The following is a 22,681-nucleotide window of genomic DNA, read 5'->3' as shown; positions in this document are numbered from 1 at the left end:
GACTACATTCAAAAAGTCATAGAATAACAAGTGTTGGCAAGGATATGGAGAATTTGGTACTCTAGTAAACTACTTGTGGGAATGTAAAATGAAGTAGCCACTATGGAAAACAATTTGGCAGTTCCCCAAAATGTTAAACAAAGTTAGTTATCTGACCCAATGATTCTACTCCTAGGTACATATCTAAGAAGTGGAAACGCATGTTTACACAAAAACTTGTACACAAATGTTCATAATAGCATTATTCATAAGAGCCAAAGCAGAAACAACCTAAATGTCCATCAACTGATAAATGGACGAACAAAATCTGGTATATCCATATAATTCAATCTTATTTGGCAATAAAAAAGAATGAAGTAGGAATACATGGTACAACATGAATGAACCTTGAAAATGCTATACTGAGTGAACACCAGTCACAAAAGATTTTACTTTTATGAAATATTCAGAATAGGCAAACCTATAATGACAGAAAGTATCTCAACAAAGTATTTCAATAAAGCTGTAACCACACAAAAAAAAGTTTAAATAGGTTATCAAAACCAATACCAAGAAAGTCAGCAAGTCAAATAACATTACTGAAGGGATAGCTCAAATCTCTTAGTTCATACTTTAATTTAAACTTGTCAGGGCCAGGAGAAGTGGCTCATGCCTGTAATCCTACCACTTTGGGAGGCCAAGGAGGAAGGATCGCTTGAGGCCAGGAGTTCAAGACCAGCCTAGGCAACACAGCAAGACCTTGTTTCTACAAAAAATTTAAAAATCAGCTGGGTGTAGTGGCATATGCCTGTAATTCCAGTTATTTTGGGAGGCTGAGCCAGGAGGATCCCTTGAGGCCAGGAGTTTGAGGTTGCAATAAGTTATGATCAAGCCACTGAGCTCTAGCCTGGGCAACAGAGCAAGACCCTGTCTCAAAAAACAAACAAAAACAAAAAAGTTTTAACAAGTGTCAGAATTTCCATTAGTCCACGAAATTCAAGGGCAGGAATCCCACCTAAGTCATTTTTATATCCATTGTGCTTCACACATTACAGCATTCAAACATAAATTAAATGGGGGCAGGGGTGGGGGTGGGGGTAGGAATCCTGCACCAAGGAGCTATTTAACAATGTGAGACAGTTTCCATAGGGAATGACCAGATACTATGAACCAAACATGGAAACTCAAAAACAGCAAATGGGGAAAAAAAAAAATCTTACCTTCTGCAAGATACATTGGTAGGTGGTAACTGTTGAGACAGTCACACTATACTTTTTCCTCTCCTTTTCTGAAAATTGTAACATTTCACTATCAAAATAGAGATCTTTAACAATATTCTAAGGGACCTACAACAATATTGACAATGTAGCCTCCATTCAAGTGCAATTAATATTGGGAAGCCCTGACATTTTGAGTTTGTCTTCTTGATTCTCTATCCTTCTGGGCCTTGGTCATGTGACAAGGGATGATAGAATAAGAAATCTAGAATGTATACTTGTGATTCTGAAATGAAATGAAAAGACTCAGGGACACAAGTACTTTTCTTATTTTTCTGAAAAGAAATGAATCTTTAGCATTTACAAAGGTGCTGCCTTCCATGACCAAAACATGATGATAGTATACTGCTATGAAGAGACTTATCAGTACTGTTCAAAATAATTTGAATAATCAAAGAAAATTAGTGTTTCCTATCATGTAAGAGAAATAAATTATAAAATAGATACAGAAAAGGATAACCAGTGTCATGAGAGCTCTAAAAGCTTAGAACTTAGAACATGTGACAAGGTAGGAAAATGCAGCTGTGACAGTATGTGAAGAAAAGAGTAAACTTTAACTTAATGTGAAGATTAAAGGAAGTTATGTGAAATGCTTAGCACAGAGCCAGGAATACAGTAAACACTGAATCAATGGTAGTTCTATTATTAAAGTGTGGAACAATGGAATAAACTACCTTACCAAAGTAGTTATACTAACAGTTCCTATTAGTGGAAATAAAAGCAAAAACTAGTCAGTGGTACTGGGGATTAGAGTACTAGAGGCATACAGCTAAACTCTCCCAAATATATAACTGTAGAATTCTATCCTAATACACCCAATCCTAAAATCCTTCCCAATCTAAACCCAATCTAAAATCCTTCCCTACAATTATGTTGTCATAAATCAATCACTATTTCAGAACCAAACCTGTTCATTCGTTTACAGTAGGGACTTCTTGGTCCTGCAGAAGATAATCTGTATCTTGGTCTTGCGGGAGAAGCTGGACCACTATAAAATATGTTGCGCTTTCTCTGGTGACGAGGTTCTAAAAACAGAAATATATATGAGATACATAAATATGTATGAAGATAATTTTTCTCTTCATCTAAATACTTACAAAGGTGCTGCCTTCCATGAAAGTACTAGTAAATATCTATTATAGAATATTTTGCTGTTCTTGTCTTAAATCATTTATGTATGAAGGGTTGCCATTGAAAATATACATAACACAGACACCAACCAACCAAAATACACACTGGCCATAAACAACCACTGTGATTGTACAGATGCATAATAGGTGATTATCAGCCCTGCATGTAAATGCTCACAAGTATTAAAATATAATGTTAACATAAATCAAAAGCAGTCATATCTACACAAACTGACAAAATAGAAAGCTGTACAATCTATCTAAAATAAAGACAGAAAATTTCAAAATAGCCGAATTATTTGTTTTGCTCAAGGCTAACATTTAACTTGCTTTGGAGAAATTACTTCTTCCAACTTTTGGATAGGTTAAGACAATAGTCATGAATATTCAGCAAAATGAAAACATGAAAAATACCAAAAAACAAAATTTCAGGAAGGACAATAAAGAGAAAGCTAATATATTTTCTTCTGGAAAAAATATGTATAACACTTACTTTCCAATGGAGCCTGGTAGTAAACAGCAGCCTTTCTTTGTCTAAGATAATAGCGTTTCTGATTGTCTTCTTCTCCATCTTCTTCGTCGTCGTCGTCGTCGTCGTCGTCGTCGTCGTCATCATCATCATCATCATCATCGTCTTCTTCATCATCATCTTCATCTTCACCATCATCTTCATCTTCACCATCATCTTCATCTTCACCATCATCTTCATCTTCTTGGTCTTCACCCTCTTCAGACGATTCTACAATTAAGAAATACTTCCAGAAGGGTACTCAGCAAAATGTTAACAATTTTTAACATAGGGGAGTTGGGAGAGAAGAGATTCTCCCCTTTTTAAATTTATCTACTCTTAGATTATTCACAGAAAGAACTTATAATTCTTTTGCAACATTAAAGATTTTTTAAAACGAGGTAAAAAATTATAGAATTAAAAACTAGAAGAAGGAAAAAAAGGAAGTAGAGAAACAAGTTTGAAGGCTACTATTATCAAGTACCAAACTAAAGTTTATAGTGTTCCTGAGAATTTTGTTAATATAGGTGATTATACTTAAGTTTCCAAGTTAATGTGACATGTTGACAAGTTTTAAAATCTTTTCACTTAGCTTCTGTCTTTTAAACTTAAGTTTGACTTTCCATCCAGCCCTCTGGCTGTCATCTAGTTATATGCCACATAACTCAATCTACTTATGATAATGGTAAAATACCCTCAGCAAAACATTTAAAATACATTTCAGAAAACTGGTTTGCACTCAAGAAAAATTCTAATAGATTTTGTTAATAAGTCTTAAATGGAATAACAAAACTTAGCTTTAATCATCTTTTAACTAAAATAGATAAATGATATGTCTGCAGTAAATATACATATAAGCAAACCAATGTTATTTGCTTTAGAATTGATTTGTTACTTTACCAAAACAAAACATACCATCCTTTTAAGCTCTTCCCTGCCCCCATTTTTTTCTTTTCAATTATTACCAATTGTCTGATCTGTTACAAACTACCATAAACATCACAACTTCTAAATAAAAAGGCTATTTCCTGCTAAATAAAGTTCTTAAACTCAAACCCAGAAGACAGAACAAGAGAAAAGACTAACCCACACTGCCTTCTTGATTATCAGTTGTTTCTTCATCAGTTCTTTGAATATCTTTTTGTTTTCCTCTCGTGTACATATTAAGATTGCCCTAAAAATGTTTAAATAAAAGTCATTAACATTTGGTATCTATTCATTAAAAAATTCAGTAGGATCCTCCAATCTTCCTTAAAATGAAGATATTTACAGCTGTAAACTCTTACAACTCTAGCAGTAACTAGTGACTGATCAAAGAAATGCTGGACAAAGTGACAAATAATTTAACCAAAAATGAATTAGGTACCATAGAAAAAGATTAAACTGAAGATTATTAAACCACCCCCTTCATAGAAAAATATATTTACTTCCTCTGTTTCATTAAACACTCCCAAGTCTTCAAGTTCTCTCATTCGCTGTCTACGGATTTTCTTCATGTCATCCATTTTTTGAAGTACAGCTTCAGCGGTGCTTTAAAAAAATTGATATAAATATATGCTAAAATTGTAAAAGAGCAGATTTTTAAAAACTTAATTTTTCTTCTATTACAATATTTCATGGAGCTTAAAATATTTCTGTAAGCAGTAATTACTTGTGTAAAAATATTTAAAAATTTCTTTTCAAGAATTTAAACACATAGAATTATTACAAAGACCTCAAATAATCATTTTCCTTTATGCTCTACATAAACTAAATGCATTAAATATTCAGGCTGGTTGAAATTCATGATCCCTCCCCAACAAAAAAGTTTCTGCCAGATGAATCATCTTGATCTAAGGCACTTTTACTTACTTTGTTATAAGTTTGTCAAATAGCACAGACTGGTTCACAGTATTATAACGACTTCTAATCCTACAACTGCGGCGCACTTCAACATCACCATTCTCTTCTAGCAAGTGGCCTGTAGTTTGAACAATATTTCTAGTCCTCAATGACCGAATAACTGGAATCACTTTGTCTTCACAGGTGCATACATAAAAATAAATAGAAAAATTTGAAATAATAGTGTTTATGAAACAATTCTAAAATGAACAATTGAAAAGCTACACTTTCATGTAACAAAATCATAGTGTCTTAAACTTAGCTTTCCTAAAAACATTAGAAAACAAAAATAAAGTTATGACATATACCTACCATATCATCTAGCCCTTCCACTCCCAACAGAAGAGGAAAGATACGCAATAAAAAGACCGATACACAAATGTTCAAAGCAGTTTTGTGACAGTCCCAAACTAGAAACAACCCAAATCCATCAAAAGATGAAGAGAAAAACAAATTGTGGTATATCCATATAATGGAATATTACTCAGCAACAAAAAGCAATGACATGGGTTATACTCATAATAATTATCCTGAGTGAAAGAAGCCAGACAAAAAAGAATGCATACTATATGATTCCATTTATATAAAACTCCAGATAATACAAACTAATCTATGGTGACAGAAATCAGATTCCAAAATAAGTGGGCATGGCTGTGTTTCAATGAAACTATTTATTTTCTCAGGAGTCAGGAGTAGGGGATGGAGGTGAGTTGAACAGCAAGGAGAGGAGCTGGAAGAGCCAGGAGGAATTATAAAGGGGCCTGAGGAACCTTTTGAGGGTACTGATTTTGCAGCATATACTGATATCAAAACCTAAGAAATTCTACACTTTAAATAGGTACAGTTTATTGTATGTACCTCAATAAACATGTAAATAAAATATTAGTTGCATGTTTTAAAAATCTGAAATGCCTTTAACATTACATACCTTCTTTGCACTCTTCTTTTTTTTTATCAGCCTGCTGTCTGGCCAACTGCCTATGTGAAAACAATATATTAAAGAATTTAAAATAATTGACCTAACTTTAAAACCTACATTTCATAATACTATAAACCATGAAAAAAAGTTAAATCAGCTTGGAGAGTAAATACTCAGATACCTGAAAACCTAAAAAACACTGAAAAACAACAAAGCTTGAGAATATCTATGTTTACATAAGTTATGGCTAAACAAAGTCTAAGAACCCTGTTTTGCAGTTCAGTGATATATGCATTAACTCTTAGCTAAACAGAATTAATCAAATCCAAATATCTTACTTGAAACAAGAAATTAAATCCTTAGCCTAAGTATTTAAGTATAGTTGAACTAAGTAAACACTGAGCAAAAACAAGATGAATGTTACTACTAGATGAGCTGAAAGAAAAAACAACAACAAAAAAAACAAGATGAATTTTACCCCACAACGATACAGCAGTCTCATCCTTGAGGAATCTGTTAACTATAATCAGATCTAATGCCCCTTAGTGATAAGTTAATTGCCTTTTAAGAGCATCTCTGGCTATGATCTTTACATGACATGCAGTATTATTATTCACATGTAGAAACAATCCCATTTGTGAATCAGATATTCCACCTACAAACTGGCAGACAGAATCTACTGAATTGGAAAGAATACTTTCCAAGCCTTAAAGTAAAATACCCCCCTCATCTTTTTTTCCCAAAAAATCCACTGAGCAAACAAAACAGTATGTCTCATTAATTTATTTTTAGTGACTCAATTTTCCATACTTGGACAGGCTATATCTATTAATCAGCCTATGTATCAAACTATTTGCAAGCAGCCTGGTTTATATGTGGAATTTCAAATAAAATAAAATAAAACCATCTTATCCAAAGGATAAGATAGTCTCATATCTTCTCATATTCTCATAATAATGTAAGCCATCATGAATTCCTTCTCTCTTGGAACATTAAGTACAAACCAGTAAGAAAATAAAAACCTTTGAGCAATCCATCTACAGGTCAAGGCTTAGTTCATTTATAAGCTCATCGACTTTTCTCATAAAGAAGCCCCTCCCTCCACACCATGTAGATCTACGCATTTTATAAACTAGGCCCCTCTTAGATGCAAGGTACACAATGATTAAAAAGCAGTATTTTTCTTTTCCTTTTGCCTGCAGGGGAAGGGAAGCACTTTTATCCTTGGTAAACTTTTCTTAAATTATTGGATAGTTAATTTTCTTTAGGCTTGTGAGCCACACAATCTGTCACAACTACCTGGCATAGTAGGGTGAAAGCAGCCATACAAAGACAAAATGAATGGGCATGGCTGTGTTCCAATGAAGCTATTTACAAAAACAGGCAGCTGGACTTTGTCAACCTCTGTGAATCTGATGAAAGCTATGGATCTTTTCTCCCTAGAAAATTGCATATACTTTACACATGTTCAAACATTACTTCAGAGGTTTCATGCACCCCCTGAAGATCACCCATAATCACTGGATCCTAGTTAAGAACCCCAGGATCCAAGAAGTATACAGATCCTGCCCTTATGGCATAGTCATTCAAATCTTTCTGTATTTTTCTAACAATCTTGATCCTCTGGTCTTTGAGCCCCAAACAGATTGAAAAAAAAAAAAAATGGTAAAATAGAACATGAAGGAAGTAAAGAGATTACTACACTCAGGCATATGGATAATAGTGAAAACGGTAAGAAACAGCAAAAGTACATAAAGCAGAACTCAAAAATACTGTAGGCCATTTTATAAAAGCCTTATACAAAAAGATACTGATGCTACCACTATATAAAATAATAAACAGTATTTATAACAATGACTTAAATACAGGGAGAGGATTTTTATATTGGAATTATTTTCCATAGAAGACAAATGGCCAATAAGCACATAAAACAATACTCAACATTATTAGCCATCAGGGAAAAGCAAATCAGAACCAAATGAGATATTTCACACCCATTAAAATGGCTAACACCAAAATGACAGATTATGACAAGAGTTGGTGAGGATATGGAGAAACTGGAACCCTCATGCATTTCTGGTGAGAATGTAAATGGTGCAGCTGCTTTGGAAAACAGTTTGGCAGGTCCTCAAAATGTCAGTGCTAGTATTTGACCCAATAATTCCACTACTAGGTAAATATCCAAAAGAACTGAAAACCTACGTCCACATAAAAATTTGTCCACCTACATTCATATCATTATTCATAATAGCCAAAAAGTGGAAACACTCCAAATGCCCACCAGCTGATGAAAGAATAAACAAAACATGGTATATCCATACAGTGTAATTTCATTCGACAATAAAAAGAACTAAGTACTAATATATATCACAATATAAATGAACCTTGAAAACATTATACCAAGTGAAAGAAGCCAGATACAAAAGGCCATATATTGTACGATTCCATTCATATGACATGTCTAGAATGGTCAAAGCCATACAGGCAGAAACATAGGTGCTTTCCAAGGGAAAATGGGGAGAGCTAATAGGCACAGGAAATAGGTGATGAAAATGTTCTGAAATTAGTAGTGTAATTTTAATTTTAAATTTTAAAGCATGCAATTCGAAGGCTTTAGTATATTGATAGATGGTTGCTCAATACTATCAATATACTAAAGCCTTTGAATTACGTTTTAAAATTATGAATTTTATATGATTTATATATCAATAAAGCTGTTAAGAAAAAAATAATTAAAAAGATAGGAATTAAACATACTTTAGAAGGAATCTAATTAAAAATACCAAATCAGTCATCTTTAAATCCAGATCAAAAAGCACCTATTTTAATATAATCCCTTAATACCTTTCTAGCATAAAGCCTAGCATAATGTTTCACAAACTTGAAAAATGTACAGATCCTTTTAAAGGTAAAAACTGAGTACTTTCAACATTAAATTTTTTGTATGACTAGGTAAAGCCAAACTACATTTAAGTTAATTTATAAGTTTTATACAAATAAAACTATAAAACCGACTACCAACAAAAATATTAACACAATATGAGGTTTTGCTAAAATGAAATAGTCATTTGGCAAGTGATTGTGGTATCGACTGCTATCAGTTTCTCTTGACTTTGGCATGTTATGTATCATGTTTCTTATGTACTGCTGTGTATCATGACGACTTAACTCATCCCCCATGTCATACGACATCATGTGGCCTTCTTTTGGAAGTATATGCATCGTTTGTGTATTAAGTTCAGACTGTGTTCTTCTCTCATTAACCTGAGATAACTAGAGCAGTACTACTTGGTGCCAATTCAACTGTAAACACAAATGTACAGCCTGAAATTTTACAGCAATTCTCGGTAAGGTAGAAATTTACATGAACCAGAATGTTTATTTTTTCAGATCATGAAAGATAATTTAAAAATTCTCATAGAAAATTCATAGATCACTCCTTCACCCTCCCAAGAATAAAATGGAAGACTTTAGCTTATATTGTATTTCTTGACTCTAAAAGTTGTAAATTTTCCCCCATTTTAACAGCTCTGAAATTGGAATGTCTTACAATTGATGGCATGTCAGTTCACTGTCAGTGGTTCTTTTTTATTAGTGTCTCATAAAACAATGTCATGTATTTCAACTGCTGATATAGATTGCATGAAATATAGTAGTAAACACTCCCTAAATAATGGATGAAATACAATGCAAATTTTAAAATATATGATGAAAGACTGATTAACTGAAAAAAATTTTAAAGCTCACAAACTTTAAAGAGCATAACCTCACTTATCTAGAAAATATGCTATACAAAATAAGAATCAAAATTCTATTTAAGAGTAGGAGGGCTGTAGACACTACAAATAATGTATTTATGAGAAGAATTGTAAAACCAATTATTTCATCAAACAAATTTTACTCTAACTGAGGCTTTCCCCCATTCATGTTAGGCCCACTCAAGTGGGGAAAGCAAAGGCTTTAAGCTAATTTAACTTAGATTTAAACCTGCCCTGAACAAAATAAAGTTCCATGAACTTAGCCAAACTACCTAATCCACTGAAATTGATTGCTGGAGTATTAAAATGGGATTCAGGCCACCTACTTCAGGGTTCTTGAGAAAAGAAATTTAATATGTATAAAGTATCTAGTTCCATTAGACTAAAAAGAAAACCAAACCAAACCAAAACAAAAAAACACATGTTCTCCCTCCTTTGTGAAGAATGCTTTTGAAACACACAGAAACTCATAAATGACACAAAATTGATAAAAAACTTTACAGCAAGCAATCAGAAATAGAACTACTATTTTGAACAAAGGCTTTGTGTAGACTTTGAAGCAGAATCATGTCACAAGCTAGTTACAGTCACATAAAGCCTCTTTAGATACTCAAACACTTAAGAGAACCTATCCTGCATCAACCTTGTCAGTAACACTCATACATAGCACAAATAATATTTTTAAACAAGAAAATAAGAACCTGAATGTGTACAAATAAATTTTTAATTTAATAATATTCATTTGTAGTAATTTCACTTCAAGTAAATTACATTTTATAACCCTAGAATCTTGATAACCAGTCAAAAATACACTTTAAAAATTAAATGCAAATCCTAAATTACTGCTTCAAAACTATTTTGAATTAATGTTCAAGCATCTTGCATTACCTTGTAAAATGCCTGCCAATAGCATGATTCTCCGTTACTTCCATATTCTTTTCAAAACTAGAATCTGAAAAAGTCTGTGCATTTTTTCTCAAAGACTTTAAAGCACGTGTCCGGTGGTAGGTTTCAACTTCCTTAACTGAAGATCCATTCTTTAAGAAAAATTAAGAAAGCCTTCTAAGTTTCTAAGTTTTTTAGTCAAAACCTCAAATTTAAACACCTCCTAAGTTTTCTCCAATTATAAGTTAGTAACAATTGCTTTTTGTGCAGAATCATTTTGCATCACCAAGAAACTATAACAGTTAATATCTAAAATAATCATTTCATGATAAATAACAGTGATGTTTATAAAATAGCTAATATAAGATTTACTGATTTATTGCTCATAACAAGTAGTTCATAACTATTTCATAGCAAGTAGTCTAGAGAGTGAAGTTTCTAATACTGATAAAAAAAATCATAATAGTTCACAATAGCAGGTACTCATTTATTTTAAGTTTACAGAAATTAGAAACACCTAAGAAAAATACACACAACAAAACACTGTCACCTAACCACTGGCAGCAACCTTAAAATAACTTGACTATTAGAACTGTAATTTTGCCTATACTCCCAGCTACTCAGGAGGCTGATGTAGGAAAATTGCTTGAGTTTAAGAGTGAGACCAGCCTGGGCAACATAGCAAGATTCGGTCTCAATAAAAAATAATAAATTTTGTAAAAAGGAGTTGTAATTTTAGCTTGGACAGCAAAAAGGAGTTATTGCCATATATTTTGCTTTGTTTAAGATAATGCAACAACTAAGTTAAAAAACTGTTTAGGTATGTTAATCCATTGTAAAAGCCATAGAGCTCTATGTGAATTTATTTTAGTACACTCTCTTAGGCTGCTTTGTGAGCTACAGAGGTTCTGTCATAAAGTATTCAAAAGTTCACACACACATCTCTGAAATCATATAAATGGTATTTTTACATTAGAAGTACTTAATGACTCTGGAATTCTATGCCTTTCAACTCTGAAAATTGATCGTTTTTGAAAAATAGGCAGTGTTTTAGAAAAAAAAAAAAAAAACATTTGAATCCCTGCACCCCCCTTTCCAGGCTGGTTTTACTCTGTCATTTATTTTTGCTTTATCAGGGCATTTATTTTTGTTTTGGGCAGAACACATTTGGTTGGTTCACAAGTAAAATAAGGATATTTTACACAAGGATTTGTGTAAAATTAGACGGGTACTTTATAAAATATTAAATGATGCATATGATTTGTCACCACCTTTATCAGTGTACCTAAATTTAAGGATGCTTGAAAAAAGAATACCTATACTTTAGGTAGTATATTTTTTTCATACAACACTTACATCTTAGATCAGTATAGCGTAGCATAAGACTTCCCAAGAAATACTTTAAGAGAATATATTTCCAGATTTTCAACTTTCAAACGTACTTTTTCCTAAAACTGATCAGGCTGAGAAGGCACAGGACATCCCATGTGTCTTTCTCCCATTAAAAAAGAAAGTTCTATCTCTCGCCCGTTCTTAATCTTACTGCTATGGACTGCTTCAAGGCATTAAAAACCTTCCTAAAGCCAAAGAACACTGGTGTAGGTGTTAAGAAACTGAATGACTAAGCAAGGCAACAAATCCTTTACCTTGTTAGGTGGTTTCCAATTCTTTGCTTTCAACAAAATTGCAAAGAGCTCTAATAAAGCTAAGAGACCATTAAAAATAATTTTTGGCAAATGAATTTTGATGTATAAACCACAAAAACTGAGTGACACTGCTAAACAAAACTCCTTTCATTACTATCTACTTATTTCTATGACAAATGTTTCTCAGTACTTAAACAATGGAACTGATGCAGAATGCTGTCATCAGCAATAACTAAGATATATCCACAGGGCTGAGTGTGGTAGCTCGTGCCTGTAATCCTAGCATTCTGGGAGGCTGAGGTGGGAGGATTGATTGCTTGAGGTCAGAAGTTTGAGATCAGCCTGAGCAAGAGTGAGAGACCCCCATCTCTACCAAAAAATGGAAAGAAAATTAGCCGGGTGTGGTGGCATACGTCTGTAGTCACAGCTACTGGGGAGGCTGATGCAGGAGAAGCACTTGAGCCCAGGAAGAAGGGTGCAGTGAGCTATATTGATACCACTGCACTCTAGTCTCAGAGAGGGAGACTCTGTCTCAAAAAACAAAACAAAGAAAAACAAACATACATCCACAGACACAAGAACTACTCCGGTGGTTAAGGGAACTTTAACCATATGAGATGTAACAAAATCTTTCTATGTTTAATCATTTAAAATCAAAATGGATGTTTTTGTTATCTTGATTGACTGAATATTAATAATTATATAATAATTTAATCCACAAAAAATTTATTTCTTGGAGTTCAGAAGCCTTCTAAGGCCCAGAAATTTTTCTTAAACTGATTTCATGTCCCATGCAACTGTTTTCTACAACATGCATAGCCAATACTTTGTAAAACTTGTTTACACTTCAATTGTACATAGTGTTTTATATAAAGAAATATACAATATTTTTATTAAGTACCTCTAAACCTGAATTTGTCTGTGTGAAGCATTGTAAGACAATACAATTCTCTTTTGAATACCATTACAGTTGTACAGAGGTTTTCACTGGTTCTATTTTTCCACTGTTAATGATAAGCATGAAACACTGACTTTATCCTACATATAGTAGGCATTTCAAATAAATAGTTTGTATAAGAAAAATATATATCAAGGATACAGTGTTGTAGGTTAAGTGGATTGAAAATGCAAATTTAAAAAGCAAAAACAAAAATCAAAACACAAACGTTTTGATTGTTAAAAGAGCTTGTTCATGTTATTATTATTATTCTTATTTTTTTTGAGACAGAGTCTCGCTTTGTTGCCTGGGCTAGAGTGCTGTGGCGTCAGCCTAGCTCACAGCAACCTCAAACTCCTGGGCTCAAGCAATCCTCCTGCCTCAGCCTCCCGAATAGCTGGGATTACAGGCATGCGCCACTATGCCTGGCTAATTTTTTCTATATATTTTTAGTTGTCCAGCTAATTTCTTTCTAATTTTAGTAGAGACGGGGTCTCGCTCTTGCTCAGGCTGGTCTCGAACTCCTGAGCTGAAAAGATCCACCTGCCTCGGCCTCCCAGAGTGCTAGGATTACAGGCGTGAGCCACTGCGCCAGGCCCATGTTATTATTTTTTAATGTTCCATGACGTATCAAATAACCATGGTTTTCAGATTCCAGTGGATACACATAAAAGTCTGATATAATAGTTTTATTCTTTCTAATGTCAATATCAAAAGATGACAGAAATTATATCCTTTGAAACTGTTTAATTTAAACCAATGGGGGGAAAACCTTAGGTGGTAACTTAAAACTGTACACGAGAATATAGAGCTAAAAAACAATTTAGGAATTCTTGGGAGAAAACACAGGGGGAAAGCTTCATGACACTAGATACGGCAATGATTTCTTAGATATGACATCAAAAGCACAGACAACAACAAAAAAAGAGATAAGCTAGATTTCGTCAAAATCAAAAACTTTCATGCAAAAAAGGATACTATCAACAGAGTGAAAAGGCGACATACAGAATAGAAAAAAAATTTGTAAATCATGTATCTGATAAGAGGCTGATATCTGGAATATATAAAGAGCTCCTATGTTTCAACAAAAAAGCAAACAATTCAAAACTGAGCAAAAGGATTTCAATAGCCATTTCTCCAAAAAAGATATGCAGATTGCAATAAAGACATAAAAAGATGCTCAATGTTGAGCTGGGCAGCGTGGTTCACGCCTGTAATCCTAGCACTTTGGGAGGCAGGAGGATTGCTTGAGGGCAGGAGTTTGTGACCAGCCTGAACAACAGCAAGATCCTATCTCTATAAAAAATTTAAAAATTAGCCAGGTGTGGTGGTGCATGCCTACAGCCCTAGCTACTCCGAGGCTGAGCCAGGAGGATCGCTTCAGCTTGGGAGTTGGAGGTTATAAGCAAGCTATGATCGCTGCCACTGCATTCCATTCTGAGTGACAGAATGAGAACCTGTCTTTAAAAAATAAATAAATAAAAAACCTCACAGCTGTAATACAGACTTATAAGATGTACTTATCCAAACTTAAGGTTTCTTGAAAGCTTGAAGAGTAGCATATTTTAATGCACAATGGTATCCATCCTATCTACACCAAGCATAGTTGTGATACACTTCTTTAGCTTCATCTTTAAAACAAATGAGTGGTGAACTCCTCACCATCAACCTATTCCACAAACTCCAGTAAGTTGGTTTCTACCTCTACAGCTATTTCAGTAGATCTACAACTATCTCCCAATAACTAAATACAATGGCCTTTTCTCTACCGCATTGATTCTATGGAGTTGCTCACTTCCTTTTTTTAAAAAAACTGTTATTTGCATTTATTTTATGTTGCATCTAGTTTTTGTTTCTTCAGTTTCTTCTGGGATATCTTTTTCTTCCGTGCAACCTCCACTTCTGGTTTTGGAACAATTTGTTCCTTTTCAGTAAGGATCATCTCCCTGTGGAAGCAGGAGCTCATGTATGGGTTAATCTGACCATGAGCTTTGTAAGTTCTGAGATGCATCTTGGGTGCTGCCTTCACCTGGATGTGCACAATGACCACAGAATCTACACCTAAACCCTTAAGTTCAGCATTACCCTCTGCATTTTTAAGCATGTGCAGCAAAAATTCAGCACTTTCTGGGCCACTGACCCTGTGTCCAGCCCCACCGTTTGGCCTGGACATACCTACCAACTCCACCATTGTAATGTCGGATACACATTATTTCTCTAAAGTGACATCTTTCAGATACTTGGCGGCTTTTCCTATATGCGTACCCTTGATGGCCTGTGCAGTTTCTTAAAGTGAACACAAAGATTTGAACCTCTTGACTTGCACGATTTTGTGGGGTTTTCTGGGTCAAGTGAATAGTGAACCATTTTCACAGATCACCTGAGGCTGCTTACAAGAAGAGACTTCCTTCTTTACACGCTTTGATTCCTTGGCTTACATGATACTCTTGGTTATATGATTCAACTTCTTCTCATCTTTAGAATACAGCCATTGCTTCAGATCTTAATTCTTTTTGTGTTTTGCTGTTTATTTATTTGTCCTCAAAGATATATAGTCCTAACCTCTTACCAACTCTGGCATAATACTCCCAATGGTCTAATGTTCACTGCTTTAGCTGGAAACACTGTCTTTTGTCCCTGTATCCAAACAACTCTCAGAACCCTTGCTCTATTAGTTGGTATTTTTCTCTCCATTCCTACTACTGCCACCTTAACTTAAACTCTATTTTTCTCTGTTTTGGTCTATGTAATATAATGTATTCATTAAGAACCCAAACTCTAAAAATAGAGTGGCCAGATTTGATTCTTGGCACATCACTTAGAGCTGTGTAATCTTGTGCAAGTTACACAGGTCTCTGTGCCTTAGTTTCCGTATCTGTAATGAGGATGGTAATAGTTACTTAGTAAGGCAAATGTATGTGTGTCTATTAGGTACCGTGCTGGCACATAGCAACTATTATATAAGCGGTAGCTATTACTATTACAATCTTAACTGGTCTTCCAAGCCCTAGCTTTGTTGACTATAATTCATCTTAAACACTATTTCATCAGATCCCTATTCTAGCTCTTCACTGCTTCCTAAATAAAGTTTAAATCTAAAATCAAGGGTAATTTCTTGCTTATGCTTGAATACAGAGCTGCCATGTCACCCAACTACACGGAGCACCATTGACAGTCACATATCAAAATTTCCCTATCCATGCTCTGTGATACTTCATTGAGTTGTATACTTTTCATTTTTGTGTTGTGTTATGCTTTTTAAAAATTTTTTCTGGGTGCAGTGGCTCATGCTTCTAATCCCAGCACTTTGGGATGCCAAAGCAGGAGGATAACTTGAGGCCAGGAATTCAATAACAGCCTGGGCAACATAGTAAGACCTTGCCTCTACAAAAAAACTTAAAAAACATAAGCCAGGCACGGTGGCTTATGACTGTAGTCCCAGCTCCTCAGGAGGGTAAGGCAAGAGGATCACTTGACCCAGAAGGTGGAGGCGGCAGTGAATTGTGATCACACCACTCCACTCCAGCCTGGGTGGCAGAGCAAGACCCTGTCTCTAAAAAAATAAAAACAAAAAAGTTTTTAAAAGCTTACAAAAATCTCCCATATGCTCTACATATCAGTGTTAAGTTTGGAGTATCTTTCCAGACTTTTAAATATATATATAATTTTTTTAAAAAGTATCTTCTATATACTACAGCATGTTTTTATTTTACCTAACAGCATATGGAAGGATAAAAATGTTGGTAAACTCAACCAAAAGTAATGTACAATCATCACCAAAAAACCCTACTATCCATCCTCCAGTGACTCTTCAGCATGAGAAACAACCATAAATTAACAGAAATCAAAGTGCCTCAGACCTGCGAAAGTACAGAAATAGACAATGGCTAGTCTAACTCCGGAGGAAAAAGAAACCACAGAAAAGGCATCCAAACTCCTAAGGCTAGTAGGATGAAAATAAAAGTTTAAAAAACAACAATGATGAGTACCAGGCGCACTGTCTGGAGAATGAGAACGGACGCGCTTGGGACTCTGACTCGGGGGGGATGGGCGGGACATGGACAATGTATATGACCTAAACTTATGTACCCCCATGATGAGCTGAAATAAAAAAAAAAAAAAATTTAAAATGGCACCTTGCCTTGTGTTTGGCTTTGTGACCAACTGTATATTGAAATGTATATTATTATTAAACCATTAAATATATGACAGCAGCAAAAAAAAAACAAACAACAAAAAAACAAAGTCAAAACAACACGACTACAATATTCAGAGAACCCATACAAGTCAGAAAAAAAAAAAAAAACCCAAAACACAATTCCATAAGGCCAGAAGAATGAGATGATATTCAAAATGCAAAAGTAGAATGTAGTTAGTGGCTATAGGTAACTTCAGAACTTTGAAGGTCAGCTGCTGGGATTAGACTAGGAAAGCTTCAAGCTAATGGATTAGCATGAGTAAATTTAACCACCTACAAAAGTAACCTACCCTAAGAAATGCTCTGTGAATAAATTCGTGCCTCAAGAGACTACGAAATATCCAAATACAATCAAGGTGATCAGAGAGTGTAGTCTCTGAAATGCATGACTGATGTTAAAAATAAATAAATAAAGCAAGGTATGGCCGGGTGCGGTGGCTCACACCTGTAATCCTAGCACTCTGGGAGGCCGAGGCGGGTGGATCGTTTGAGCTCAGGAGTTCGAGACCAGCCTGAGCAAGAGCGAGACCCCGTCTCTACTAAAAATAGAAAGAAATTAGCTGGACAACTAAAATATATATAGAAAAAATTAGCCGGGCATGGTGGCACATGCCTGTAGTCCCAGCTACTCGGGAGGCTGAGGCAGTAGGATCGCTTAAGCCCAGGAGTTTGAGGTTGCTGTGAGCTAGGCTGATGCCACGGCACTCACTCTAGCCCGGGCAACAAAGCGAGACTCTGTCTCAAAAAAAAAAAATAAAATAAAATAAAGCAAGGTATAATCCAATGAAATGTATGGAATGTAAAGACCCTAAATTAGAAAGTATTCCAATCACAAAGGTATGTTTCATTTTTGGTATTGACGGACTTTTGTCAATGTGAATATGTTACCTCTGAGGACTATCCATTTCTTTTAATCCAATTCCATGCTCACTAAGTAACCCTCTGATTATAATTTGGTCGACACAGGAGCTTTGATGTATAGAAAAGAGGCATATTTTGTCTCAAAAAGCTATTATCCCTACTGGGAACCCTGGCCTAGAACAAAAAATCCTTCCCACCCTGTAACATCCAGTTGAGTGCATTCTAATTGCTCAACCACCAAATACCACTAATCTGGCATTTATGGCAAATAGTCTCTGTATATTGCTGTGTTCGGTCTACTCTGCTAGACTAAGTTCTCTAAGTTTCCCTTAGAGCAAAGATAATCAAGAACAAATATTACACATTTACTACATGTTCTAGGTGTTGGGAATACACTGCTGAACAAAAAGTCAAACTCCAAGTCCCTATAGTTACATTCTGATTGGGAAGAGATAAAAATATTAAAAATCAGCAAATTATAGATTATATTAGAAGGTGATAAGTGCTAGGAGAACATAAAGCAGGAAAAAGGGGTTTGTCAAGGGGAGTGGGTTGTAATTTTAATACGGTGTTTAGGGTAAGCATCACTGAAAAGGTTAAATGTTAGCAAAGACTTTAAGTAGACAGACTCCTAAATTTGAATCAGTTCTACAGCTTACTACAAGGTAAATCTGGGCAAGTTATTTAAGTCTCTGTGTCTGTTTTCTCATCTGTAAAACAGGGACAATCATGCCTACCTTGTAAGGTTATGAGAATTATTATTTGTACAATTCTTAAAACGCATTAAGTACTACAAGTTCTGAGATTTTGTCTTTTTAGTCTAAGGAAAAAAAAAAAAACCTAAAAGGAGGTAAAAGGATGGGTCATGCAGATATCCAGGGAAAGAGTATTCCTGGATGAGGTAAATCAAATGGAAAGACCCTGGTGTTCAAGGAGCAGCTAGACCACCATGGCTGGAATGGATTGGGTTTTTTTGTAAAGAGGTAGAAGAGGATATCATTATAGAGATAAAGGGAAGGAGGCAGAAGGGATAGGGTTGCTCACAAACTTAACTTTTGCTTATTTAGGGAGTCACTAGAGAGTTGTTTTTTTTTTCTTTGAGATGGACCCTCACTCCATCGCCAGGGCTAGAGTGCCATGGCGTCAGCTTAGCTCACAGCAACTTCAGACTCCTGGGCCCAAGTCATTTTCCTGTCTCAGTCTCCCAAGTAGCTGGGATTACAGGCTAATTTTTCTATTTTTAGTAGAGACGGGGGTCTTGTCCTTGCCCAGGCTAGTCTCAAACTCCTGACCTTAAGTGATCCTCCACCTCGGCCTCCCAGAGTGCTGGGATTACAGGCATGAGCCACCATGCCCAGCCTAGTAAAGTTTTTCAGAAGAGGAGTGATCAACTGTTTTGACTTTTAAAAGAATCACTGTATTGAGAACTGACTGTCGGAGGAGGGAAGGGCATAATATTATATATAATGGTGGAATACAAGGAGGCCAATCAAAAATCTATTTTAATAATTCAAGCAAGAGATAATGGCCTGAACCAGCATGGTAACAGCGAAGGACAGAAGTGGTCTGACTCTGAAAATATTTTCAAAATGATGTCAACAGAATTTGCTAAAGCACTGGACATGAAGAGTCAATAATGACTCTAAGGTTTTTTACCTGAAAAACTGGAAAGATGGAATGGCCATTAACTAAAATTGACTATGGTCTTAATAGCTAACAATGACAAAGTCCTAACTATATGCCAATTATTCAGTTAATCTCTTTACATGCATGATCACATTTAATCCTCACTTTTTATGTGGTGGGTATCATTCCGTTTAACAAGTGTAGAAACCTATCGATCGTTGGTAAGCTGAGATTCAAACTAACAGTTGTCTTAAGAACCTATATACTTAACCAGTATTCAGTACATCATTATGGTCACAGGATCTAGCATTTTCTGAATATGATAATCAATGTTTATTGAAATAATTAGCTTTCCAGAACACAGGTTAATAAGTGACCAAGTCCAGTGCAGAAGTGTTTGGCCTCTTCAGATCTCTGCCAATTCCTGCACATGACTGGGAAACAAATCCTGAAAATCAGGAAATTACTTGTCTTTCAATTCAGAATCACAACTTCACAGATTGAAGGGACTTAGTCTTTTAACCCATTCCCCTTGGCAGAGAAGCAACCAGAATGGGGTGGCCACAGAAGACACTGACAACAAATTTCCTATAATGATTTTAATACAAGACCATAATACCTTAATACAAGACCCTAAAAGCATCTGTCCGAACTAAAGAGAACTGAGCTTTGTCATTCCCACCACACATCTCCCCTTAATCCTGATTCCCCAGTTCCCAACCCTGCCTGTCTCCTGTCCTATTTTTTCCTACTCCCATGCCTACCCTCACTCTAACATCCTCATTCCAACTAGACTGTATTATCTGCTACCTTATCTTTACTAGTGTTGCTTACTCAACTTCTCCAACCTTTTGTGAACGCTGTCCCCTCCACCGATGCCTCTTTAAGCAGCTGGGGGGTGGGGAGGGTCTCTCCCTTAGCTTTAATTCAGCCCATCAAAAACCCTATCTGTACTTCTAACCTAGGAGAAGCACTTCTTTCAAGAGGACTCAAGCCGACTGCAAACTTCCCCTATAGACACTGTTTGTAACTGCAGCATGATATAACAGAAAGGGGAGGCTTGGGGAGGCAGACAACCTAAGTTCCAATTTTAGATCTACCACTTACTGGTTACCACCTTTTTGAGTCCGTTTCTTCATCTGTCCAATAGATATCATAACTATGCAAAGGGTTGTTATTTAGCTTAAGTGAAGAGAGAGTACATGAAATGTTGGTCTTCCTGCCTGCACATTATGCAACCTGATATTTATTCACTGCGCTCTTATTACGGAACCCCTTGGATCGTAAATGAAGGTCAGAGAACCTGGACCACAGTCTCTCCTCGTAGCCCCTAAAACGTTGCCCACGCCAACGGCAAGCAGTGCATGTGTGTTGCCTCCACCGGTCGATGAGAACCCAGGGCCAGAGCCCGGGCAGTTGGTCAGGGAGGTGGGGGCGGGGGCGGCCCAAGCCACCGCAGCTGGGCCCCAAACTGCACTTCAGCTCCGGCGGGCTTCGGCTTCCTCTTGCGCAAAAGTAGGTGGTGACCAACTGCTTAGACCTCTTCCAGTCAGCTCAGTCTCCGCGACCCGACCCACCCCCCTGGGGCTCCGATCTCAGAAGCCTTCCATTTTACCTCTCCTCGATCACACGCCTCCCCCCTCAACTGTCACCCCGACCTGCGCCGCCCACCTCCCGACCCCTCCGGGCGCCTGGCGCTGGCAGTCCCCGCAGGCACCGCCCGAGGGGCCCGCCTCAGGCCGGTACTCACGCCCGCCGCGGCCGCGGTGACGGCGGGTTTCTGCGCGGCGCCGGCAGAGCGGAGCCGCCTCCGGCCGAGCTGCTCCAGGCTGAGGAACTCGTTGGACAGGTCCAAGGAGTCCGAGGCTGACGTGGCGGAGTGGCCGTGCATCTCCAAGCTGCTGCGGTGGACCACCATCTTCTGTCCAGAGCTGTCTCGGCGTCCGCGGTAGGAGAGGGCCGAGCTCTGGGCGGCAGCCGCTCAGGATCTTCCGCGCTCCGAATTCTGGCGCCACAAGCTCCGCGCCAGCGGCCGCAGCGCGCGCGCCTGGAATCCCTCCGCCTTCTGTCCCGCCCACGCCGCCACCCTAGAACGGTGGACTCGAAACTCTCCTCCCATTTGCAGAGCAGGGGAGGCCGCGCCGAAGGTGAGAGGAATGCTTGCCGACGGCGTCGAAGACCTGAGCGGACAGTAGGGCGACAACGCTGACTTCCTTTCCCTTATATAGTCCCGGCTCGCTGAACTCGGCGGAGAGAGACGGCAGAAGCGGTGCGAAGTCCCGTTTGGAATTTTGGCGCGTGGACGGCGGAGGGGGAAGGGAGGCCTCCGCCCGCTCTGATTGGCTGGCGGGGCTTCGCGTCACCTCCCTGCCCCTCCCGAAGCCTGCGCGCCCCTTCCCGCCATCTAGGATTCAAATGCAAAAAGTCCAGTCCTTGACTGGAGGGTAAGGAAGCACTTGGCCTTTGACAGGTTTTGACTTTGAGCTTTAAGAGCTTTTTATTGATGGTTTAACCAAAACAAGTTAAGTACCAAAAAGAAAGAAAACAAAAAGAGCTAAAGGCGAGCCAGCAGAGTGTATAGTTAAGGACGCAGCTCCCTACTCAGCTCTGCCATATCCCACGTAGATGATCTTAAGCAAATTGTTCACCTCCCCGTGCCCTAATTTCCTTATCCGGAAAATATCTATACTGATATTATACCCCCATACCCTAGAGCCGTGCCTACATATAAGTGCTCAATAAATGTTACCATCACAGATTTACAGAAAATGCTAAGATGACAGCAGTTACTTGACTACTTTGAAATAGGTAACATACTGAATGATCAGAATATGAGGGGAATCCCAGTGAAACAGACAAAAGCTATTGATTTGGATGACTGCAATTTATTAATTCAACCTTTGTTAAATATTTATTGCGCATCTATTATGTGCTAGGTATTATTCTAAGCACTGGGAATGCAGCAGTGAACCAAAAGAACAAAAATGCCCTCATGGAACTTAAATTCTAATGGAAAAAGAAAGACAATAAACTAAATTTCTTTTTAAGTGGTTAATGCCAGGCCAGTGGCTCCTGT

General features: G+C 37.0%; 1 protein-coding gene across 1 annotated transcript in view; it reads right to left on the bottom strand.

Annotated features, from left to right (window-relative positions):
* ATAD2 (ATPase family AAA domain containing 2) overlaps positions 1–21,630 on the bottom strand; it is a 65,271-nt gene extending 43,641 nt beyond the window's left edge. The window contains exons 1-8 of the mRNA XM_045560530.1: positions 21,356–21,630; positions 10,341–10,489; positions 5,704–5,753; positions 4,746–4,911; positions 4,322–4,424; positions 3,981–4,068; positions 2,880–3,125; positions 2,164–2,281 (exon numbers count right to left, since the gene is read on the bottom strand). Coding sequence (XP_045416486.1) covers positions 2,164–2,281; positions 2,880–3,125; positions 3,981–4,068; positions 4,322–4,424; positions 4,746–4,911; positions 5,704–5,753; positions 10,341–10,489; positions 21,356–21,523 — 1,088 coding nt within the window. The 5' untranslated portion in view covers positions 21,524–21,630. The remainder of the gene's footprint in view (positions 1–2,163; positions 2,282–2,879; positions 3,126–3,980; positions 4,069–4,321; positions 4,425–4,745; positions 4,912–5,703; positions 5,754–10,340; positions 10,490–21,355) is intronic.
* Between the last annotated feature and the right edge of the window lie 1,051 nt (positions 21,631–22,681).

Source organism: Lemur catta, chromosome 9 (genome assembly GCF_020740605.2).
Source record: "Lemur catta isolate mLemCat1 chromosome 9, mLemCat1.pri, whole genome shotgun sequence".
Lineage (NCBI taxonomy): Eukaryota > Metazoa > Chordata > Mammalia > Primates > Lemuridae > Lemur > Lemur catta.
The sequence above is the reverse complement of the archived record's forward strand: the minus strand, read 5'-3'. Positions and strand labels throughout refer to the sequence as shown.